Below are 24,500 nucleotides of genomic sequence, written 5' to 3' on the forward strand. Positions count from 1 at the left end.
TTCATTCAAAAATGGTTTCTAATCAATCTCATCAGGAAATTCAAAAAAATCATCAATTTTAACTAAATCATCAACCATAAAATCATATTCAGATCTTTTTAGTTGTAAATGTAATATAACCATTCTCTTCACTTGCTAAACATTTATTTTCTCCATCCAGCATTTTAATTTCTATATGATTTTTAAAGATTGCTCTAAATTTTGACAACCTTTAACATTTAATTGTATATCCCAAAAATCTTTAACTCGTATAGAATAATATACTCATCAAAACTCTTTTTAGGTTTTTGGATATGGAATATCAAATTTTTGGTGATTGTTGTGTATTTTTTGGACAAGGATAAACTTTAATATTAAAAATCTCATCAACAAATTTATCCTTTGAATTGGGATTATTTAATTTTGGAATTGTTAATTTTTTAATAATTTTAGATTTTAAGTTACTCAAATTTTCAATTGGATTAATTAATTTATTTAAACTTGATAAAGTCAAATATGAAGTTGAGCAAAGTGCACATCTTGAAGGACTTGACCTTGGACATGAAGAAGGACTTAATGAGTTTGATTCAAGTGGTTGGATCTTTTTATCGTTATTTTTCACTAATTTAAACTTTTTAAGTTCTGATTGATTATTATTATTTGATTTTGTCAAATTTTGATACGTTGTTATTAAATAGTTCATCATTTTATTGAAAATTTCAAAAATTAAAATTATGCAAAATAATGTTGTCCAAATCAATTTCATTGTTTTTTCTGAAACGGTTTCGAATTGTATATATAGATTATTTTGCAGTCTGATCTGCATTTTGCATTTTACTTAACTTAGTTGATTTTGTAGATCTTGAATGCAAGTAGAGTTTGTAGATCTTGATTGCAAGTGTGTCAATAGAAGGTAAGTGGACTTGTAATTTGTTATGTTAAATCTTTGTTATAACTTAATGTACACTTGTCGTTTAAATTTGATGTTTAGTTTTTCGGATCCTTGAGATTTAATTATGGTTTTGCAACAATTTAAGTGGTTTTGCAACTATTTAAATCAACAGCGGAGTTATGTTTCAGATTATCACGAGATCTCATATGGTAGCTTGAAATTGATCAAAATTTAAATGATAGAGTAGAATTTTGGAATTGTTTCAGTACAACTCAAATACCCTAAATATTCAATCATGAGGTGATGTCAAATGTTTTGATACTACATATAGGAGCAGGTAATCATTCTTTATCAAGCAATAAAAAATACGCCCAATTAATTAAAAAAGCACTTAAACAAAAGTCCATACTAGAAGTTAGTGATATTTTGGAAAAAAGTCCATTAACAAATACAGGATATGGATCAAATTTGAATTTGCTTGGAGAAGTAGAAATAGATGCCAGTTTTATGAAAAGTGATGGTTCTGTGGGATCATTGACTGGATTACAAATCGATTGTCCAACCAGAGAAATGTTCCGAATTTTTGAAAAAATAAATGAGCTTTATTCAAAAAGTAGCATTGGCAAAGAATTATTGAAACCAGTAACTTTGAATGTTTCGAGGTTGAAAAAATTTATAAATGTAAATGAATCATTCAATGTAATTACGAAGGAGAACCAAAAAATTTTTGATTCCCATAAAACTTCAATTAACGAATTCAAAAGTTTTAATGTACAAGATACAATTGGAATTATTTCATTGAAAGAAAATGAAACTGTTATAACTTCATCGTCAGGTGGTAATTTTTTTAAATTACCAGGTAGAATAGGTTGTGCTGGAATTATAGGAGCTTCAATTGGGTTTAAAAGTTTGCCAACTTACGAATTGGAAATAAGTTGTATATGTTCCGGTAATGGTGAACAAATTCTTAAATATAATTTAGCATCTCAGTTAGTTAATTCAATTATTGACATGGATGAATCTAATTACGTAGAAGAATTACGGAATTTCATTTTTAAATTAGATCCCCAATTTTATTGTGGATTTATAATTGTTATCAATTATTCAGGTTCTAAAATTCGGTTATTATATGGTCATACTACTGAATCATTTCATTTTGGGTATAAAGTCAATTCAAAATCTAGAGCTATATTAAGTTTTAATGAATCACCTGGAAAATTTACATTTGGTGAATACGAACTACGATTTGATTAGAACTTTACAAATTGAAAACTTCATTTCTTTTTTGAACGTTTTGTATATATTAAAAGCTATTACTTTATAAGATTATTATAATATACACATAAAATTTTAAAAAGTTATCTTCATCTCATTATTTCTATTTTTACATAATATTTTATTAAACTATATTAATATTAATTTGTTTAACGAGAAGTAGCTTTAACTTTTTGGAATGAACCTTTAGCACCTTGTTTTGAAACAACTGAAGCACCTGAAGCAGCAGCTTTAGCTTTTTCGGCTTTTCTAGCAGCTTTATCAGCTTTTTTAGTTTCTTTATCTTTAGCTAATTTTGAATCTCTAGCAGCTTTTCTATCTGATGGTTTTTGTGATCTTCTTTCTTTAATTAATTCTAATGAAGCACCAACAATAGCTCTTTGATGTTTAACGGTTTTTCTAGTTCTTTTTTTAGAAGTTTCTTCTGAAATACCTTTTTTATGGTGTCTTCTATATAAAACAGTCCATGAAATTCTTCTTGGATTTTTTCTTTGATGAAATAATGATGCAGATTTTGATGATTGGAATCTAAAGATTTTTGAATCTCCTCTGACAAATAAGGTACCTCTACCTGGATAAATTTTAGAACCTGAAAAGGAATCAACTTCGATCTTCATTCTATAAAATAAATGTTAGTATACATGTGTTGTCAATTGTTTTAACTCCCAGACAATCTAAGCTTCCAATGTGAGATTTTGAATTACTCCAATCTTCTAATTATGATAAATTCAATTTCAATAAATTAATCTTCATTATTTAAAAATGTGGTAGGTTTCGTTGCTATTGTAATTTATTATCCAACGTGTATTGTTTTTCTGTGATCTTGATAATGATGAAGGCATACTGATATCCCTCGTAGATGAATATTTTCTACTTTATGTGATATTCCAATTTTTGTCGTTGTATCTACATGATTATTAACACTTGTCTCTCTCATTTATTCGTCTAGTTCCCGACTTAATTCTTCCTGTAACATTTTATCTCATATTCTACTTATATTGATTGTCTTTGGAATAGTTTATACCTGTTCTGAACATACTTGTACTAAATTAGTTGGTTTATTGATTAAAGTTAAATCGAAATATTCAAAATTTCAAAATTCTATAGTAATTTTTTTTTTCGGTATTATTTTGGTGCAATAGTTAATCTTTTACTAGTGAAAAATTAATTAATAGTGAGAAGTGTTTATAGCCCTCTGCTAAACTGTGTCCACGTGATTAAATTACACGTGATTCATTAACCAAATTTTTACTATCATCTCTCTAAATACATACAAAATAATTTTTCAGTTTCAGAATTATCATATAGAATTTTTCTTTTCTCATTACACCAAGACCGGAGTGAAATATATATATAATACACAGAGATGGTCAGTATACTTTAATGATATTAATAATGATGATTTAAATTATTTTCAAAATCAACAAAGAATTATATAGCAGTAGTGGAACTGGAGAACCGAAGGTTGTTTTGACAGATTGGATTTGCAAGTGAGATACAATATTAATGTATGTGACAATGTTGTGAGAACTATTATTTTCAAATGAATAGCCATATATTGATCATGTTACAAATTGTTATACAGAACAACATTTTTGAAAATAAAACTAATTAAAGTCATTAATCAAGTAATTAAGCTCAAAATACTAACATCAAACTTCAGGCCCCAAAATCAAACAAAAACCAAGAAAACATCAACTCAAAATTAGCTTTAACCATTAAATCAGGTAAATACACCTTAGGTTATAAATCAGTTGTTAAATCATTAAGAACTGGTAAAGCAAAATTAATTATTATTGCTGCTAATACTCCAGTTTTAAGAAAATCTGAATTAGAATATTATGCTATGTTATCAAAAACTAGAGTTTATTATTTCCAAGGTGGTAACAATGAATTAGGTACTGTTTGTGGTAAATTATTCAGAGTTGGTACTTTATCAATTTTAGATGCTGGTGATTCAGATATTTTAACTTCAGTTTAAATTTAATAATAAAACAATTAATTATTAATTTAATTAGTGATAAAAATTTTTATAAATAGGAATATTTTGAAATAAATGTATTATTATTATTTTTAAAGAGGAAAATTATAATGTAGGGATCTATTATTAAAATATATTTCATTCCTAGAGAGACCAGCTTCCTATTAATTCTACCTTCACTTTGTTGGAATTAGTTCTAGCTTCTATCCTCCAATGCATGCTGCAAGTTTTCTATTTCATCTTCTTCCATCTGTAGTAATTCATCAATATTCAAGACATTTTTATTGTGATTTTCTTGTAATGCATCTTCCAATACCACAATTTCATCTTCAATTTCTTCAATTTCGTTCATAGAAGTTATATAATTCTGTTTCAAAATTCCACATTTCTCTTTTAAGGATTGATAATTTAAAATTAAATCTGGATATTCATCTACCGTTTGTATTAATTCTTTAATTTGATCTTGTAAGTTTCTTGATGAAAAGTTTATTGAGAAAAATGAATTACTTTTAGAGTTTGAATCATTTATGTCGCTATTGTATAATTCGGGTACTCTTACCATTGGTTTGTCATAATTATTATTATATTCACTATCATATTCTTCTTCCGATTCTTCATCTTCTGGTACAATCTCTTTATATATCGACTTACCATCAACTCTCTCTATTACTGGATCTTCACCGTTGGGGTTTATATCATAATAATTGTTGCTTTGTTTTTGACCGTTTTGATTATAGCTTTTATATACCACTTTATACAATTGTCTTTCATCGGGAGTTGAATCTTGTAGAAAAGATGTTGGTGTTTCGTTTATTATTGAATTTGTAAACATTCCTTGATCCTGGAAATAATAAGATTGTAGCAATTTAGTGCCATCTTCTATTCTTTTTAATTGTTCGTCTAGTAGCGTCATCGTTATTAAATGAATATATGTAGTCTGGAGTAAGTCTTTCGAATACGTTTCAAATTGAGTTATAACTAAGTTAAATCTTTTGTTTATGTTTCACAGTTTCACGATAAAGTAAAAAAAAAATTTTGAGCCGCACGTACTACTAAATTTGAATTTTTCAATATATGAATACTTTGAGAAGAATTTTTGATTAAACAAGAATTACAATTATATATAGATTATAACAACCATATTTTGAAAATGACAGTAGATCTAGATAGATATTTAAAACTTGGAAAAGATCATTATATAGCATTGGGACTTGAGGGTTCAGCAAATAAATTAGGGGTAGGTGTAATAAAACATAAAAAAGGACAATTAACATCAGATAATCAAGCAGAAGTACTATCAAATATACGAGATACATATATAACACCACCAGGTGAAGGTTTTTTACCGAGAGATACAGCAAGACATCATAGAAATTGGGTTATAAGAGTAATAAAAAGAGCACTTGCTACAGCAAAAATAAAAGGAAAAGATATTGATTGTATATGTTTTACTCAAGGTCCTGGAATGGGAGCTCCATTACAAAGTGTTGTTATAGCTGCAAGAACTTTATCACAATTATGGTCAATACCATTAGTTGGAGTCAATCATTGTGTTGGACATATCGAAATGGGAAGAGAAATAACTGGAGCTTTAAATCCTGTTGTATTATATGTTAGTGGTGGTAATACTCAAGTTATAGCATATTCGAAACAAAGGTATAGAATTTTTGGAGAAACTTTAGATATTGCAATTGGAAATTGTTTAGATAGATTTGCAAGAACTTTAAAAATTCCAAATGAACCAGCACCAGGATATAATATTGAACAATTAGCTAAAAAGGGTAAGAAATTGGTAAATTTACCGTATACTGTGAAGGGGATGGATTTATCAATGTCAGGAATACTAGCATATATCGACAATATAGCAAAGGATCTATTTAATGGTAAGAATTCAAAATTAGTTATAGATGAAGAATCAGGTGAATTAATAACTCCCGAAGATCTTTGTTTTTCATTACAAGAAATTTTATTTAGTATGTTAGTTGAAATTACTGAGAGAGCATTGGCACATGTTGATAGTAATCAAGTATTAATAGTAGGAGGTGTTGGATCCAACAAGAGATTACAAGAAATGATGAAATTAATGATTGAAGATAGAGCAAATGGTCAAATTTTTGCAACTGATGAAAGATTTTGTATTGATAATGGGATTATGATTGCTCATGCTGGCTTGTTACAGTATAGAATGGGAGAAGTTAATGAACTAAAAGATACTGTTTGTACGCAGAGGTTTAGAACTGATGAAGTATTTGTTAAATGGAGAGATGATTAGAGAAGAAAATTCATAGAATAAAAATTGCATTGAAACCTCTGAGATTAAAGTTGTAGAGCTTTTCACCTCGATCCTCGAATTTGGAGCATCATAATTTCATTTTCGTTAAACATGTGATCGTACATTAAAAGTCATTAATTTTTTTAAAAGGCAAATTGATCAACAAACATACCTTTAAATCTTTTTGTCAGATACGGAATTAACATAATAATCGTTTAGTATATCATTGACATAATCATTATTGGTCCATTTCTTTGGAGTATCTTTTGCTTCTTCGTACTCTAGATCTTCTTCTTCATTTTCAATCCTTTTACAGGATCTTAATAAACTCGCTAGCTTTCTAATCTTTGAACCATCCCATTTAGAAGCAGTTGAATAATCATAAGCTATTGCATTTTGTAATGCCAATTCTGATGCAAATTCAATTGTAGCATAAGAATATCTATCATCATGATCGTTTATTGTTATAGACGTTATTGGACCAAAAGTTGACATTATTTCGGATAGTATGACTTCATCAATATCTAAATTTGATTTGTATTTATATTTCAATTTTGCTAAATGTTGAGTGATAGCTTTTCGTACGTTTTTGAGAGTCTTAAAGTCTATAAAATTCGGTAGTGGTAAGTCATAAATTGATGTAGTTGTTAAATCCTGTTCCTTGTTATCGCCAGATATTCTCTTATTTTCGTGTAATCTTCTCTTTTTTAACCCATCTTCTCTTAATTGATCCAAATTTTGAAACTTCAGACCATTTTGTCTTTGATTTAAATTCTTCTCTTCGTTTGATAATAAATCTTTTTGAAAGTTTAAAATTAATTCATTTAATTTAGACGAATTTTGGATCTTTTGTTTTTTCAATTGAACTAAGTTATCATATTGTTGTTTGAACTCTGGATTTGATAATATTTGAAAACTCGTTAGTATTAATTCAAATTTATTATCTCCTTCTTGTTGTTGTTTATCTGGATGATGAATTAATGCTTGTTTTTTGTATGCTTTACGGATCTCTTGTGATGATAGCGTTGATCTATCTGTTGTATTTGGTAAATCTAATAACTTATATAAGTCTATTTCATCTTTAATTATTTTTGGAATCAATTTATCCATTAATTTGTTAAGATTAATTTGAATGTGCTTAAGGAGGTAAATTGATTTTTTCTTACAATAATTAATTTGGTTGCAACTTTTAAAGAAGAAACTCGGTAGATATTGACACCTCTATTGACTAGTTGGCAATTCATATCAGAAAAAGATACATTGACTACAAATTGATTTAGAAATAGCTTTCAAAACTTTTACTATGTTTTAATAAAATAATTCTATTATGTCTTTTTAAGGCTATAAACAAAATGTTGTAATTGTCGAATCAACTTCTAATTAATTGATCAGAATGACTTGATTCCACTTCCTTTTATTATTCCAATGATGAATATTGTTGTTACTCTTTTTTTATGAAGTTTAAGCTTTTACAGTTCTTAATCCATGATTTGATCTAAAAATTGCATCACCTTCACTATATCCTCTACCTAATCCAAATCCAATACCTAACCATACAGGCCATTGTCTTCTTCTAAAAAACAATATTGAAGCTAATACACCTCCTCCAAAACCTAATCCAGTTTTAATTAAAGTATTTGATAATACAACATCCCATTTATCATTTAATAAATTTTGTGATGAAGTTGGTATAATTTTTTGTGCTGTTTCTTTCTCTTGTGGTGTAGCTGTAGATGACATTGTTTATGTAATTATTTATATGTGAATGTATGAAGGTATGAGTTTTTTTTGTATCTATTATAGTTGTTTTGTTAGTTTGTTTTAATTATTGTTGTGAAAAATCAAGCTATTTTTTTCTAGATTAGTGATTGAGTTTTTGTTGATATCTTGCTTCCAATTTTAATATGAATTTCTAATTGAACAATTACGGAGTATGTTGGTAGTGATTGACCTTTAGTTTTACTTAATTGCTTATAGAAGTTTCAAGTTAACTTTTTAACTATTCTTTCTTTCTCTCTCTTTAATTTTTCAAATTATTCGTGCATTTTGGTTGGTTATAAAATCATTAATACTAACATTGCTACCAATTGATTTTGTAAATATCGTGTGGTATTTAAACAGTACATAACGATGAATATATAATATTTGTTTCAACGTTCTACTCTAATACATTATGATTTAATTTTTAAAACGTCTATTTCTTTTAATAAATATACAAAATATGTCTATTGATTAACACCGTTTTCCATTTATCCAAAAATATAAACTGAAACAAAATATTCAACTAAACCATACAGCACTTCCCATTCTATAAACTGATAAATACTTTGAGAACCCGAAAAATTTAAAAATTTAACCTTTATCACTCTTGAACACAAGTTTGAATCTAAAAATTTGTATTCATCATTCTTCTTACATCACTTTTTCTATTTCCTGGTAATAGGTCATTTTCTGGACCATTCAAATCACTATGTCCAAAATTATATAAATGATTTGAATTTGGATTTGATGGTAAAGAACCTGCAGGTTTAAATTTTCTTGTTTTAGTAATTTCTGTTACTGGATTCAACATTACTACTGATGATCTAGATAATTGAGTGGCAGAAGGAACTGGATTATTTTGTGGAGGTTGTTGTTGAGGGAAATAATCTCCTTGTTGTTGTTGATATTGATTATGTTGGTATTGATTTTGATAATTATTAGGACTTTGATTTGGGAATGATGCCAGTGACTGAATAGTTGGTGAATTTATTGGTGAAGTCCAAACTCCATCATTTTCAATCGGTACAAATGGTTGTTTACCAGTTGGTGGTGACATAACAGTTTGATTTTTAAGATGTGGAGTGAAATTAGTATAAGTTTCTAAAGTTGACTTTCTTAAATCGGCTGGATGACGTAATTTTTGTAATGGAGGTAAAGGACGATTTGGTCTTTTTTGTTGTTGTTGTCTTTGATAATAATTATATTGTTCTTGTTGATAATGTTGATATAATTGTGGATCAACTGGTGAACCATATTGTTGTTGATATTGTTGATTAAATTGATTATAATATTGTTGTTGTAATTGTTGTTGTTGATATTGTTGATATTGTTGAGCTTCTTCAGGATCCATATAAACAGATGATGTATTACTATATCTTTTATCATAATTTGTATCAATTTGTAATTGATCATTAATCTTTTGAGGTAATGGATAATTTTCATCAATTTCAAATGATGTATCTCCATTTTCATTATTTTCTTTATCAAAATAAACTTTATAAACAGATTTCATTCTTTTAATTTCTTCTTGTTGTTGTGGTGTTAAATTATCTATTTCTTCATCTTCATCTTCATCATCTGAATCATTTTTCAATAAATTAAAAGCTGAAATCCTTGGTGATTTACTTATATTTTTCGATGATTTTGGTTTAGTTGAGAAATTGAAATTTTCATCATCAAAACTATCTTGATCTTGTTGTTGATATTGTTGTTCATTATATCTCTTGTCATGTTTTACTACTGTATCCAAAGTAGTATCTTTTGTATGTTGATTTTTTTCATCTTCATCAAATGGGGAATCATCTGAAGACGTATGGTGATCATTAGTATCATTGAAAAGATCATCTTCTTGATCATCTTGATCTTGTATAATAATTTGTGGTATAGATTTATTAATTGCCATATCTGATTCATTTTCATAAGTTACTCCATATGAATTTTCTTCTGTTGGTGACATTATTCCGCTATCATCAGAACTAGATTCTTCAACAACATTAGAAACATTTGGTGCACCTGCATGTTGTAAATCATGATCAGAATCATTCGGTATATTAGTATATTGTTTACCTTGAATCTTTTTAATTGGACTTATTTGTGAACTTGGATTTCTTGAATGAGTTTTTGATTGATTTCTTGAATGATCTCTTGAATTAATATTTGAAGAAGTTGATTTTAATGCAGTATCTAAAGTAACAGAATTTGTTCTTGTTCTTATTATACCACTTGGAGTTCTATAACCTTGTGAATCCCCTAAATTTTTACCATATTCATCTAATGATAATTTTGAACCAGTTTGATGTTGATAAGGAAGTACAAAACTATCTAAATATGGATCTTGATTACCGCCACCATTGTTATTATTATTATTGTTATTAAAATTTTTAAAACTTTGATTATCATTATTTCTTTCTGAAGTATTATAATTTATATAACCTTTATTAATTTGTTCCATTGGATATCTAACAGAATTTCTATTATGAAAAGGATTATTATCATCTTGATGATTAAATTGTTTAATATTAAAATCAGGTAATGCAGTACCATCACCATTTTCATAAAAATCAGGATCATTATCTAATTCTTCTTTTTTATTTTTTCTATAATTTTTATAAATGAAAAAACCTAATACACAAAGTATTGCAACAATTGGTAAAACTATAGATAAAGCAATTGTAAGACTATTATTACTAACTGGTTTTTCACATTGATCATCATTTGGATGATTTTTACAATAATCTGAACTACTTTCACTTTCATCACTTGTTTTTGAAGCTCTTTCATATAATTCCAAAGTTGGAGTTATATGATCTTGAAAATACATTTTGTTGAACTAATGATTGACTGAATATTGAAGATATTTTGATCTATTGATAGTTAACAGTTGATTATAAAACGAATGACTATAGTTAAATTATATTAATTTATAAGTAATCAATTAAATTAATTGAATGTAAATTTGATATAATCAAATATGAAAGTGGTAAAAACAATAAAAAAATAAATCTTTAATTGATGATAAACAAATATCCGATATAAAAGTGTTAAGAAAAATGAATGTAAACTTTTATAAATTAATCTGTTTAATATAATAATGTATATAAAAATTTTTCCTCCTATATTTTATTATAATTTTTTGAATTTTTGAATTTGAATTGAATTTGATTTGAAATTTATAAAAAATGATAAATGAAAATGAAAATAAAAATCTCGTAAATTTTGTCTATCTTGATCTTAAAATTAAATTTATATTAAAATTGTAATTTTATTGACCAAATTAACCACTTCTTTACTAGCTTCTATTAATGATATTATCTCACCTATCTGTCTTTTCTCTTCAACAAAACCTCTTGTTCAATTAATTAAAGATGTTGTAATTAAAAATAAAAAAATTTAAATTGGTTGTAAAAAAATATTTTATTATTAATAATTAAAATTTATTATTATTATATTGTAGTAGTATTTTTCGTGTTATTTATTTACTTTATCCAATAGCATTATTTATATACAGTATTATTATTATCACTTAAATATATTAATAAGACGCGTTTTAATTATACAGTATTATATAATATTGAAATTTGTACATATCATTTGAATCAATTCGATGAACAATTAACAAAAAGATATTAATTAAATTTAAGAATATAATAACCGATTAAATCTATTAAAAGAACGTTATAAATTATAATACCGACGAATTATAAGTTTTAATAAAGTGGATATTATTATTAGAATAGTTAATATTATTGCTCAATTGAAATGAAACAAGCAAAAAATTAATAATTAACAATTGGGGAGAGTGCTTGAGATGAATCATTTTCGGTAATACTAAGTATGTGGTATCCATTTAACGATTAGTTCTAGACGTTTAAATAGCTATGCTTTATCATGAAATAATTAATATTTTTAAAATGTTTGACAATTCATTCATATACAGGAATTATGTCAATTTTTATATTCTTTGAACCTTTGATTTTATCAATTTCAAATTGACTTACTTACAATAAGAATAATAATGACAATATAAATATTAAATTAATTAAAACTAAATTTGAAACAACTCTATAAAATTCAAACCAAAAATCAAGACCTTTTAATAGTAAAAAAAAAATCGAAATAAACTAAATACTTCGCAAATAATCAGACTAACTTACCAACTTTGCATTTGTTCAAATAATTCTATTCTGTAAGGTGAATCATTTAAATGATCAACAACTGATTTTCTAACATCATCAACCATTGAACCATGAGCACATGATGCTATACCTAATGGACCATCAGTCTCTTTAATTTCTTCACCAACGATAGTATAAAAATCTGGTTTACCATCTTTAAATTCAATAAAATTTAATTGTTTTTTCAATTTTGCAATGTGATAATTTTCTTCACTAAAATCAGAATCTGATTTATTTTTTTCTTCTTCTTCTTGTTCTTCTTCTTCTTGTTCAATTTCATCATCTGTAAAATCAGTTGTTATTGGTTCTGTTAAACCTAAATGTGGTTGAGTAATATACATAATTATATCCATCTTATTTGAATATTGTTGCAAGTTTAATAATTCCTGATAAAACCATTCTAATGATGCATAATGTCTTATAACCCAATATAATTTTATTCTTCTTTTTTCACCCAATTTTCTAACTATATCAATAGCTTCATAATATATTCCTGGTATACCATTACCACCTGCAATAAATAAATTATTTTCAAATCTATTTAATGAAATTGGATTACCATATGGTCCTTCAATTGAAACTTTTATTGAAGCTTTTTGATCTGGTTGTTTTGATAAATATGAATATAATCCATGAGTCATACCACCTTTAACTTTTAAATAGAAAGTTATAGTATTTTCTGATTCAATTGAATCAACAATAGTAAAAGGATGTGATTGCCAAAAACATGTTGGTCTTAAAAAATGAATAAAAGCATGACAACCTGGAAATGGTTTCCAATAACTTGGTCTTTTAACTGATACTTTAATAGTTTCATTTGCAATTAATTGAACTTGAGCTGTTTTAATACCAAATACAATTAATTTTGAAATTCGAACAACTCTATCAAATACCCATATAGCAACAGCACAATACATCCATTGATCTAACTCTTGATCACCAACATGAATCCATAAACCAGCAACTGCAAAAACAGCCAATAAAATATGAAATAATAAAAACAATTCATAATTGGTTCTTCTAAAAATCATTAAAGCTTGAAAATTCATTAATCCAAAACAAACTAATGCAACAGTACCCCATCTAACATAAGCTTGAGCAAATCTTAAATCATATTTACCAATACCTCTACCATTAAAAGTCATTCCAACAGCATGAGCTATTGAAATACAAAATACTATTCTTGCAATCCATTTATGAAAATAAATAAATCTTGCATATGAAAACCCAGTAATCCATTGCATAAAATTATTCCTACCAGCAAATAATATTAAAATTGGCATTTGCCAAATAACAATTAATCCAGTTCTATCAGCAATTTTTCTACCCATTTCATTCCAAACTTGTGGCCATATTGAATTGGGAGAAACATGAACATAATTTGTACAACAAAATGTTAATGCCATTATAAACCAACCCAACATAATTAAAGTCTCAATTCTTGTTGGAAACATAATATGAACATGCTTTGTAATTGTTTTATGATGTGCATGTGTTTTATTAAATAATGCAGGTAAAGTAATATATGATCTAAATCCATTTATAATTTTACCTTTCAATGATTTAACAAAATTTGGTGCAATAAAATATGTTAAATTTATAAATCCTGCAATTAAAACTATACCAATCCAATATAACATTAATGACATACCAAACCAATGACCATAATTATATCCATACCATCTTGTAGCAGTTGAATCATAAGCAGCTATAATTTTTTTTTCCTTTATAAGTACTGGTTTATAATATGGTTTAGTTTTATTAAAACTTTTATCTGTTGTAACATTAACAAATCCAAAACTTGTTGCATTTTGTAAAGCTTCCATATATAAAGCTTCAGTTAAATTAGATTTTTTACAACTTTTCAAAAATAATTTTCTACTATTTGAATTTCTTTCTTTATTTAAAACTTCAATACATTGAACCATTGTACCTAAAGCAGGTTGATTTTTAATTTTACAATAACCAGTTTTAGCTTCTGCAGTAGCATTTTTGAAAAAATTTGCAGTTTTACCAATTAATCCTTGACATGCTTGTACTGGGAAATCATCAGCATGATATATTTTAAAATCACAAGAGCCCAAATTTAATAAAAAAAAAATTGTTAAAAGTATTAAAGAATTTAATGATCTGAAACACACCATCTTTAATCTTTGATAAACTTGATGATTTAAGTTTTGAAAATTCAACCAAGTGACCAAATTCTCATTTTGAAACAAATTAGATTTAAAGGAAATTCAATTATATAAATACATCATTAGATTTGACAAAAAAAGATGAAAATTGTAGATTAAAAATTTTAATAAATTTACATTGTTTTTTTCAATTTAAAATTTGTGTATAAGTTAAAAAACAAAAAGAGTTACAAAATTAAGTTTGTGTAAAATTTAAAACATAAATTTAAGAAATTCTACCGTTTTGTATTTTTTGTTTATCTTAACCATCTAATAATATTTTAATAAAGAATAGATTTGTTTGAAGTATTTCAATTTGAATAAATGAGCTGACTATTTATCGAACTTTACCCTATAGTTATTGCATTATAATTATTTATTCATCAGTTAAGTTCGATTAATGAATAATAACGTAGTAATAGTACTAGTAAATAAATTGTACAAAATTATAATTTTTTGTGTATTACAATTTTAAAGAACAATAGAAAAATTTTATCAATTTAATCAATGAACAATTCGATATTAATTAATCTTATTATGTGAAATTTTTCTTATATCCAATCACATCAATGTAAAATACAATAGTTTTATGTATATCGGTATATAATTTATAATGTCCAGATTTTTTTGTTGAATCTTATCAAGAAAGTTGCATCGATTAACTGAGATAGCAATGATCAAATCAAACAACGTGTAATAGTCATTTGAATCAAGCTTTTTTTTTCCTTAGTCTAAGTATTAAAACAAGATCTAAGGGAACAAAAAGAGGCAAAATCAAATAATTGACATGAAACATGATTGTAAAATTTTCTTGGTATGTGATTCAAAAGAATATCAAAAAAAATAAAATAAAATCAAGGGGTTTGAAAGTTGGCAGTACTAATTATTAATTATAATAACATAAAATAATATTTCAACTATAATTTTAATGCTTGATACCTTAATTTAAATGAGTATGTGAATAAACCACTCTATATTGAACAATTTAGAGTTAAATTGTTAAGTTTTACTAACAATTTTTCTCTAAAAACTATTTAAATATATGTGACAGCAATATTTAAAAAGACTGGTTATGTAGATTATGTCCAACTTGTATAATTTTAGTTAATTAATAGCATAGCTGAGATTCCAATATGAAAAGAATTCAGAAAAAAAAAAAAATTAATGAACAATAAAAAAATTGTATTAATAATCTTACTAAGTTAATTTCTTGATTATTATTAAAAAATGTATGGCGGAGTAGTTTCATCTTGAAAAGAACAAATGTAGCAAATATAGTAAGTAAGGGGAAATAAAATAGGGTAAAATGTTTTTCCTATTTTTCTTGGTTTCAGGTCTAGACAAATAAGTCTTATTTGAACTTACAAGGGTTACCAGAATTGAAAATGTGAAAAAATAAAAATACCAGCCAAAATTAAATCAATTGGTTTTTTTGTTGGTTATATGAAAAATAAGTAAATAATAGAAATTAGTTTTTTATCAGATTAATCTATGAATTTGTTAATCGTTAATTAATATATGTAAAAAATTTTCAATTGTTACACAAAATAAATATTAGTAATTCTATTTGTGGATTGTGTAATTAAAAGGCTTTTAAATTTCATTTTAAGTGAAAATAGTATTTAAATGTGTAACTAATTTTGTTGAAATTGATAAATTTGATAACTATAATATGTTTCGTAACCATACTTGAACTGATTACCGGTTCTTCAACGTTACTATGGTCTATTACTAGCTTAATTGGATATGTAGAGTTTTCCTTTTAAATCAAGAGGTAAAATTCTGTCTTGTTGTTCAATTTCATTTGCACTTCAATTAATTGGCTAGATCTAAATAAAGAGATAATGTATGTTTGTTAAAAATTGTGTAAATAATATGCATTATACATTTAGTCCCTTTTGTTTTACATTTGACGGAAGTTCAATTTACTATTTTTTAGGTTATACTAGAGTAAATAACAGGATTATTTAACCGTTGTTATGTACTTAACAAAATTAATACGTGTGCTTTTTATGTTATTACCAAAAATCTATACATAGTAAATACGGCACTTAGCGCAAAATTGAATGGTTACATAATAAGTACTGAAATTCGGGAATGTTTTTTTTTTCAACTATAATTGATTTACGATTGGTTTAATCGAATGAAAATTTTATATTTCTTTCCTGATCTACATTGATAAATTTAAATTTCATAGGACTGATTAATGAATAAATATATATGAAGAAATATGTTTTTTAGTTTCATCTGTCAATATTATAAATAAATTTTGACACATTTTTTATTATTCTAATAAGAAGATTTAGTTACAAAATTATATTGAAAAATTAAATCAGTTTAATATTCTTGGCAAAAAGACTGAAACATAATAGATTGTATAGTACACTTTTCAACTTTCTTTATTTTATCAATGTGAATATTCTAATAATTTATTGTTGAATTATATGTAAATAATAAAAGGTCAATACGTATTGTTCTCATGTAACAATAAAAAAAGTGCTTAGTTATGTTTAAAGATCTTATCAGATAAAATTGATCAATTTTTTTTACATAACTTTAATAAATCATACATATTAGTAATATATTATCTAGAATTGTGTAATTATGTAAAATAGTTTGATTCAAGTATATACTAAACTATAGAAAACATGGACAATATGAGAGGTTACTATTTTTAAATGTCCTAACAATTTATCAACTCAAAATGAATATAATTAGAATTTAAGCTCAAATTAGCCCAAACCGATTTAATCAGTTGCAAAACAGTGTTTAAAGAAATGCTATTTCAAATGCAACATGTATAGAAGATTACACATAATAGCTTTAAACCATTGACCGTCTGTTTCTCGTAATTACGTTTTAAATTAGCAAGCTATTTATAGTTCAAAGTGATAAAGTGATATGGAAAGTACCGGTTTGTTCCATTGTAGTTCGTCTACGATATAAATTGCAACTTATTGGATAATTCATTACAGGACAGTTCCTCTAGGAATTTTTTAGTCTAATTTTATACAAACTCCCAACATTCCAACTCAAATTAGTGCAATTTCTTTGTTTCCAGTCTTTTCTTGTAGTCGGAATAAATTATAAGTATGTTTTTAGTATTCAAGATTTCCAATTTGACACAATTTTTATTCATTTTTCCGAGTTTATTTTTGGATTTGAGTCGGATGAAATGTAATTGGACTATTTCGACTAAAGATTTTTCAACTCTAGGTACTTGTCGTAAGTGCAAACTGAAGACCACTGTGAAACTCCGAGACTATAAACTAAGTATTGAATTCCACACTTTTATTTAAACACTATCTTTCGTTAGTTTATTAAAAACAGTCTATTTACAAGTTTACATATATCTTCATTATTATCACATAAATCTATCATCCAAATTTCACATCATTGGTCCCATAATTTTCAAACCATTAAACTAATTCAGCTTTCATTTCAACTTTACCAACTACTGGTACAGCAGCTAATTCACCATCAGAATAAGCAGCTTTAAAAAATGAATAATGTAAAACAATATCATCAATACTTCTCATTCCAGGATCTTTTGCAAAATCAGGATCAATGAAAAAGAAAACAGGCATATCAACTTCTTCACCAGCACTTAATCTTTGTTCTTCAAAACAAAAACATTGAATTTTATTGAAATAAGCAGCAGCATTTTCTGGAGTTATTGAATAAGTTGCCATACCAATTATATCTTCATTACTTAAATTTTTAGCTCTATAAAATGCCAAAGCTGTTTCTCCTGGTACAATATAAACTTCTCTTTGTAAAGGAGTAAATTTCCATGGTAATATACCTGATGATTGACAAGTAAATTGAACACGAATTCTTTTGTTTGTATCAACTGGAATTAATTTATCAGGTGTGAATTTTGTTGAATCAGTAATTGGTATACCACCCCAACCTGTTCTTTGACAAATTGCTCTATATATTGGAACTGCAGAAAATGCTAATGCTAAAAATAATACTGCTATTGATGCTGAATAATATGTTGCTGTTCTATTTCTATATTTTTGACGTTCTTCCCTTTCTTTTATCAATTTGTTTAATCTATCTCTTTCTGCTTGTAACTTATCTGTATGTTCATTTTGTTGTTTGAATATTGAAGTATTATGAAAATTATGTTGAAATGTAATGAGTGGTGTGAAGGATTTAGAAAGTGTTTTATTTTGCTTTAAGCAGTGTGATATTGTTGTATTTGATGACAGTAATGCTATTCGCATACTAATTATGGGAGCATTAGTACATAGTCTCCTTATTCCAATCATTTTGGGTTATTGATTATTAGATCAGTGAGTAAAAAAATATCAACTGTTTTTTTTCTTTGTAACTGAAAAATATGAAAAGTCAACTTGAAAAATTCAATCAAAACAGGACCAAAGAATATGATTAGAAACTCAAGGTCGCTCCGATCTACCATCTTACATACACATGCAAGCAGACTAATAAAATCAAACAGATTTTACTCTATAATAATAGATGAACCAACGACTTCAAATTTACAGCAGAAACCAAAACTATCACAATTCAAATATGCAATTTTCAATACATTAATTATATCTCTAGGTACTTATTTAGGGTTACATATAATATGGTCAAAACTAGAATACAGAGAGAAAGAAAAGAAGTTGATTGCAAAATCTAATATTCTAGAAGACGAAATTAAAAATTTAATTGAATTAAAAAATTCTGAATTAGTTGAGAAAAATCATAAAAGCTGGAGATCATGGTTCAGGTTTTGGTAAATTGACTGAAATATCATTAGAAACGTTTTAACTAAACTTATTAACAGCTCGTGCTCAAGGGTTAGCAGTTCGTGGGCAAGACCTTATTATATAGACGAGGATAGATACAAAGTCTACGTGGTTATTGAAGCTTCAACAGGTCAACAGGTCGAAACGATGTGTTACATTGCTATTCAGGAACTAAAAATTTGATTTCATTCCTGATGAAACCTGCTCATCGATTTCAAGTCTCGGTATAGAAGCGTTCAATTCTGAAGATTAGTCCAAATATCGATACACTTTACAGATCTTTATAGTTTGCATATTCAATAAATCATAAAATTAAGTTCTTCCTATAAAAACGCAATTAATTATAAACTTTTTTAAAAGCTTGATCGAAATCTTCAATAATATCATCTATAAATTCAGTACCAACTGATATTCTAATTAATCCTTTCGTAACACCAGCAGTTTTCTTTTCTTCTTCACTTAATTGTTGATGAGTTGTATAATAAGGAGCAATAACTAAAGTTTTGGAATCACCAACGTTAGCTAAATTCAAAGCAATTTTTAAATTATCAACAACTCTTGGAGAAGGTTCATCAAATGGATTTTCTGGAGTTTCTTCCAAATCTTTAACTTCAATAGCTAAAACACTACCAAAAAATTTAGCATCATGATTTAAATATTTTTTAGCTAATTCATGAGATTCATGAGATGGTAAACCTAAATAAGATACAGATTTTACATTTGGATTTTTTTCTAACCATTGAGCTAATTTTAATGCATTATCACTTTGTCTTTCAATTCTTAAACTTAAAGTTTCTAAACCTTGTAATAATAAAAATGAAGCAAATGGATTTAATGCAGGACCTAAATCTCTTAATAATTCAATTCTTAAATGTGCAATATAAGCAGCTTTTCCTAATGCTTCATTTAAAACCAATCCATGATAACCTTCTGAAGGCTTTGAAAATTGTGGAAATTTTTCTGGATAATCAGCCCATGGAAAATTTCCAGAATCAACAACTGCACCAGCAATTGTTGTACCATGACCACCAATCCATTTAGTAGCAGAATGAGTTACAATATCAGCACCATGAGCAATTGGATTAATTAAAAATCCACCAGCACCAAAAGTATTATCAACAACAACTGGAATACCATTATCATGAGCTAATTTAGTAATTTTTTCAAAATCTGGGACATTAAATGCTGGATTACCAATACTTTCTAAATAAAAAGCTTTAGTTTTATCATCAATTAATCTTTTAAAATCTTCTACATTATTACCATTAACAAATCTTGTTTCAATTCCAAATCTTTTAAAAGCAACTTTAAATTGATTATAAGTACCACCATATAAATATGAAGTACTAATAATATTATCACCAGCATGAGCTAAACCTCCAATTGCTAATAATTGAGCTGCTTGACCAGATGATGTAGCTAAAGCACCAACACCACCACCTTCTAATTCAAGTAATCTATTTTCAAATACACCAACCGATGGATTATTAAGTCTACTATATATAAATCCTTCTTTTTCTAATCCAAACAATTCTTTACCAACTTCAGATGATTCAAAAACTCTTGAAGTTGATAAATACACAGGATAAGAACATGGATTATGTGAAGCTTGTTCATGACCAGCGTGTAATTGTAAAGTATCGTAATGTGATGGCATTGTTGAATTGAATTGAATATATTATGTTAGCTATGAAGTTGTGAATGAACGTATATGGAACTCTAAAAAATTTAAAAAAATAGGATAATTAACTTGAATTAAATATGAAAAATATTATTGCAAAATCGAATCATTAAATTAATCAAATTTTATTACACTAAAAACTAATGATTTTTTTTATCTGCAGCACTGTGGCTTTTTTTTGTTTTTTCAATTTTTAATTTTTTTTTTGAGTTTGGGAATTTTTTGGTGTTTTTTTGAGTTTCAGAATTTAATTTGTTAATATGTTTGTATATATCGAATTAAAAGTACTTGTTTCCCGATTGATGTATTAAGTGATTAAAAAGGTTGTTTTGTGAAATTATGTCTAATTCTGAGTCTTTAAAATATGATTGTGAAAACTTCAATGATCATTTGAATTTTCTTCAAAATTTTGCACCTAATTAAGATTAAATTTAACATAATATAGTAAATTAAAGAATTAATGATTGTCTCAACTTTATTGTTCAAATAATCAACACAGATATCAAGTAACAAAAGAACATGATGTACTTAGAATTTTAGAATCTTTACTTGTTCATATAATTTCATTCACTTCAACACATTAAAGACTGCGATAATGTAATCCAATTAAGTGGAAACTAAATATTGTTCTCTTGATTGATATTTGAGATTCCTTGTTGATCAATAAAATTTAACTTTATTCATATTGCAGTTCGGATGTCTATTAGTACAGAGATTCGTAAATTATAAAATATTCGGAGTTGTTAAAAAATATTTAAATTCTAGCAGATCAAAAAAGTGAAAAATGTAAACATAGAAAATTGCGTTTTTTAACTTTTTTTAACTTACAAGATATAAAAGATCTTGCTCAACCATTAAAATAAATGAATTTAATTGTACATATGAAACTCAATGGCAAATAATGTTTATCAATGTCAAGGTACAACACAAAAGGGATTTAGATGTAAAAAAACTGTAAATACTCCATCAGGTTATTGTATATATCATAAACAACAATTTAAACTGTATATACCAGGACATTTTAATTCAAATAAACCAAATAATGGTTATATTTATATATATACAATGAAAAATTTTATAAATCCACCTTTAAATTGGTCTTTCAAAGTTAAAAATATTCCCAATACAACTAAAAGAAATAAAGATAAATGGATAAATTTTAAAAGTAAAAAATCACCATATATTTTAATTAAAATTGGTATGACAACTCAATTACCAAATATTAGAATAAAACAATGGGAATTAAAATGTGGTCATGAATTAGTAAACTTAAATCCAAAAAATTCATATTTAATTGAAAATAAAAGTCTAATAGAGAAGTTATTATGTTTAAATATAAATGAAAAAGATAATCCAAGTTATAATCGTTTTAAAAATGATGGATTTTATTGTGAAGAAAATTTAAAATTAATTGAATCAACAATTCATCAAAAATTAAGACAGAAATATGGTAAAGGTGATGTTTATTGTAGTGGATGTTTACAAGATGATAAATTACATACTGAAAAAACTTCACCTTTAAAGACAAATTATAATGTTCATATTGAATGGTTTTTAATACCTAAAAAAGATTTAGAAGAGATATATAAATTAATAGATTATACATGTAGATCAATAGGGTAGAGGTAATGAATAATGAATAATGATAATGAATAATGATAATAAAAACTTTTTTGTTCTTCTTTTTTAATTCTTGTTTTTGTTGTACTAATAATACACTATATATATATAAATACTATTTTTCTTTTTGAGGATGTTGTTGTTTTAAGTATTCATATAAGTTGATGGATCAACACCTTCTTCTGGAAATTCAGTAATTTTAACATCAAATCTACTTTGAATTTTTTCTAAAACTTCTTCATCTTCTTTTGTTGAAACAAATGATATACCTAAACCTTTTGTACCAAATCTACCAGCTCTACCAACTCTATGTAAATATTGATCAGCTTCATTTGGTAAATCATAATTTATTGCTAAATTAATTCTTTCAATATCAATACCTCTACCAAATACATCAGTTGATACACAAATTCTTTTATTAAATTCTTTAAATGATCTATATCTTTCAATTCTTTCTTCTTGTGGTAAACCTGAATGAACAGCAATTGATGGGAAATTACAAGCACATAATAATTTATTTAATTCATTTGCTCTTTGAGTTGATTTAACAAATATGATAACTTGATTAAATTCTAATGAATCTAATAAATCAGATAATTTTCTATTTTTTTCTTTTTCATCTAATTTAATATAATATTGTTGTAAACCATGTAAAGTTAATTTTGCTTCATCATCAACATAAATTTCTAAAGGATTTTGCATAAATTTTTTACAAACTGGTCTAATATCTTGTGATAAAGTAGCTGAAAACATCATAACTTGTTTTTGATGAGGAGTAGCTCTAAAAATATCTTGAACATCTCTTCTCATATCAATTGATTCTAAAACTTTATCACATTCATCAATAACAAATGATTTAACATTATTTAATCTAATAGATTTTTCTTGAACTAAAGCATGTAATCTACCAGGTGTAGCAACAACAATATGAGGACAAGTATCTTTATTTTTTAATTTTTCAATATCTCTTTTAATTGGAGTACCACCATAAAATACTTCAGTTTTAACATCTGGCATATATTTTGAAAATCTTGCATATTCATTTCTAATTTGATAAGCTAATTCTCTTGTATGACATATAACTAAAGTAGAAATTTCACCAGGTATAGGATCTAATTGTTGTAAAGTTGATAAAACAAATACAGCAGTTTTACCTAAACCAGATTTTGCTTGACATAAAACATCAGTACCTAAAATAGATTGAGGAATACAAACTTGTTGAACTTCAGAAGGATGTTCAAACCCACAATCACCAATAGCTCTTAATAATTCAGGTTTTAATAAAAAATCTCTAAAACCAGTAGCATGAATACCAACATAAGAACCTTTTTTATCAGTATCATTTGAATTATTATTATCATCAATATTTTGATTTGTAGTTGGTACAGCAATTTCTTCTGAATCAGAATAATCTAATAATTCTTCTTGACCTTCGTTTGACATGATTTAATTATATATATTGGATGTATTGAATAAATTATGTTGTTGTTGAAAGTAAATTGAAATTTTCGTGTCTTTTAAATTTCAACTTAATTTTTTTTTTTTTTGTTGTTTTCGCCTGTTGATTAAATTTTCAAATAATTCAGTTAATTATTAAGAGAGACAATTAATAAAATACATATAAATAGTTACATTATTTAAGTAGTACTAGTAGTGTATAACTCAATTATTTGCTTACTAGTGATACATTCTTACTTAACAAAACAAAATTTGTTAATAATGTCGTAATCTACAGCGACAATTATATAAATACTACAGCGACAAAAAAAGAATTCCTCGAAACGACATAAACCCCATTTTTATTGTAGTATCTAGATAGATAATTAATTAAATACGAGTATCTAGATATTAAATTAATTAGTTAATTAGTTATGAATATTTAATTAAATACTTATTAATACTAATAACACTTAATTAAACTTTATAT

The 24,500-nt window shown here is 26.0% G+C and overlaps 14 protein-coding genes across 14 annotated transcripts; 4 read left to right on the forward strand and 10 right to left on the reverse strand. All coding sequences in view use genetic code 12, as the record gives it.

The window, feature by feature from the left end:
* Positions 1-301: 301 nt before the first annotated feature.
* On the reverse strand, positions 302-685 carry KGF54_005389 (uncharacterized protein; the record flags this gene model as incomplete). The annotated part of the gene is made up of 1 exon (XM_051766181.1): positions 302-685. The coding sequence occupies one exon, from the start codon at positions 683-685 to the stop codon at positions 302-304; it is 384 nt and encodes a 127-aa protein (XP_051617596.1).
* A 489-nt stretch (positions 686-1,174) lies between these two features.
* On the forward strand, positions 1,175-2,125 carry FGR10 (Fgr10p; the record flags this gene model as incomplete). The annotated part of the gene is made up of 1 exon (XM_051766182.1): positions 1,175-2,125. The coding sequence occupies one exon, from the start codon at positions 1,175-1,177 to the stop codon at positions 2,123-2,125; it is 951 nt and encodes a 316-aa protein (XP_051617597.1).
* Positions 2,126-2,295: 170 nt separating this feature from the next.
* On the reverse strand, positions 2,296-3,083 carry RPL24A (60S ribosomal protein eL24; the record flags this gene model as incomplete). Its single annotated transcript, XM_051766183.1, has 2 exons — positions 2,296-2,757; positions 2,991-3,083. The coding sequence occupies 2 exons, from the start codon at positions 3,081-3,083 to the stop codon at positions 2,296-2,298; spliced, it is 555 nt and encodes a 184-aa protein (XP_051617598.1).
* A 627-nt stretch (positions 3,084-3,710) lies between these two features.
* RPL30 (60S ribosomal protein eL30) lies at positions 3,711-4,127 on the forward strand (the record flags this gene model as incomplete). Its single annotated transcript, XM_051766184.1, has 2 exons — positions 3,711-3,722; positions 3,810-4,127. 2 exons carry the CDS (start codon positions 3,711-3,713, stop codon positions 4,125-4,127), a joined length of 330 nt encoding a protein of 109 aa, XP_051617599.1.
* A 196-nt stretch (positions 4,128-4,323) lies between these two features.
* Positions 4,324-5,040, reverse strand: SPC34 (Spc34p; the record flags this gene model as incomplete). Its single annotated transcript, XM_051766185.1, has 1 exon — positions 4,324-5,040. One exon carries the CDS (start codon positions 5,038-5,040, stop codon positions 4,324-4,326), a length of 717 nt encoding a protein of 238 aa, XP_051617600.1.
* A 237-nt stretch (positions 5,041-5,277) lies between these two features.
* KGF54_005394 (chromatin DNA-binding HSP70/DnaK family ATPase) lies at positions 5,278-6,399 on the forward strand (the record flags this gene model as incomplete). The annotated part of the gene is made up of 1 exon (XM_051766186.1): positions 5,278-6,399. The coding sequence occupies one exon, from the start codon at positions 5,278-5,280 to the stop codon at positions 6,397-6,399; it is 1,122 nt and encodes a 373-aa protein (XP_051617601.1).
* Positions 6,400-6,573: 174 nt separating this feature from the next.
* Positions 6,574-7,509, reverse strand: KGF54_005395 (U2-type spliceosomal complex subunit; the record flags this gene model as incomplete). The annotated part of the gene is made up of 1 exon (XM_051766187.1): positions 6,574-7,509. One exon carries the CDS (start codon positions 7,507-7,509, stop codon positions 6,574-6,576), a length of 936 nt encoding a protein of 311 aa, XP_051617602.1.
* A 351-nt stretch (positions 7,510-7,860) lies between these two features.
* KGF54_005396 (uncharacterized protein) lies at positions 7,861-8,139 on the reverse strand (the record flags this gene model as incomplete). Its single annotated transcript, XM_051766188.1, has 1 exon — positions 7,861-8,139. One exon carries the CDS (start codon positions 8,137-8,139, stop codon positions 7,861-7,863), a length of 279 nt encoding a protein of 92 aa, XP_051617603.1.
* A 646-nt stretch (positions 8,140-8,785) lies between these two features.
* On the reverse strand, positions 8,786-10,981 carry KGF54_005397 (uncharacterized protein; the record flags this gene model as incomplete). The annotated part of the gene is made up of 1 exon (XM_051766189.1): positions 8,786-10,981. The coding sequence occupies one exon, from the start codon at positions 10,979-10,981 to the stop codon at positions 8,786-8,788; it is 2,196 nt and encodes a 731-aa protein (XP_051617604.1).
* Positions 10,982-12,310: 1,329 nt separating this feature from the next.
* Positions 12,311-14,479, reverse strand: FRE10 (Fre10p; the record flags this gene model as incomplete). Its single annotated transcript, XM_051766192.1, has 1 exon — positions 12,311-14,479. One exon carries the CDS (start codon positions 14,477-14,479, stop codon positions 12,311-12,313), a length of 2,169 nt encoding a protein of 722 aa, XP_051617605.1.
* Positions 14,480-17,928: 3,449 nt separating this feature from the next.
* COX11 (Cox11p) lies at positions 17,929-18,786 on the reverse strand (the record flags this gene model as incomplete). Its single annotated transcript, XM_051766193.1, has 2 exons — positions 17,929-18,593; positions 18,744-18,786. The coding sequence occupies 2 exons, from the start codon at positions 18,784-18,786 to the stop codon at positions 17,929-17,931; spliced, it is 708 nt and encodes a 235-aa protein (XP_051617606.1).
* Positions 18,787-19,609: 823 nt separating this feature from the next.
* Positions 19,610-20,929, reverse strand: MET15 (bifunctional cysteine synthase/O-acetylhomoserine aminocarboxypropyltransferase; the record flags this gene model as incomplete). Its single annotated transcript, XM_051766194.1, has 1 exon — positions 19,610-20,929. The coding sequence occupies one exon, from the start codon at positions 20,927-20,929 to the stop codon at positions 19,610-19,612; it is 1,320 nt and encodes a 439-aa protein (XP_051617607.1).
* Positions 20,930-21,844: 915 nt separating this feature from the next.
* KGF54_005401 (uncharacterized protein) lies at positions 21,845-22,576 on the forward strand (the record flags this gene model as incomplete). The annotated part of the gene is made up of 1 exon (XM_051766195.1): positions 21,845-22,576. The coding sequence occupies one exon, from the start codon at positions 21,845-21,847 to the stop codon at positions 22,574-22,576; it is 732 nt and encodes a 243-aa protein (XP_051617608.1).
* A 141-nt stretch (positions 22,577-22,717) lies between these two features.
* On the reverse strand, positions 22,718-24,016 carry SUB2 (ATP-dependent RNA helicase; the record flags this gene model as incomplete). Its single annotated transcript, XM_051766196.1, has 1 exon — positions 22,718-24,016. One exon carries the CDS (start codon positions 24,014-24,016, stop codon positions 22,718-22,720), a length of 1,299 nt encoding a protein of 432 aa, XP_051617609.1.
* Positions 24,017-24,500: the final 484 nt, after the last annotated feature.

Source organism: Candida jiufengensis (assembly GCF_024610255.1).
Source record: "Candida jiufengensis strain CBS 10846 chromosome Unknown scaffold12, whole genome shotgun sequence".
NCBI classification, from domain to species: Eukaryota; Fungi; Ascomycota; class Pichiomycetes; order Serinales; family Debaryomycetaceae; genus Lodderomyces; species Lodderomyces jiufengensis.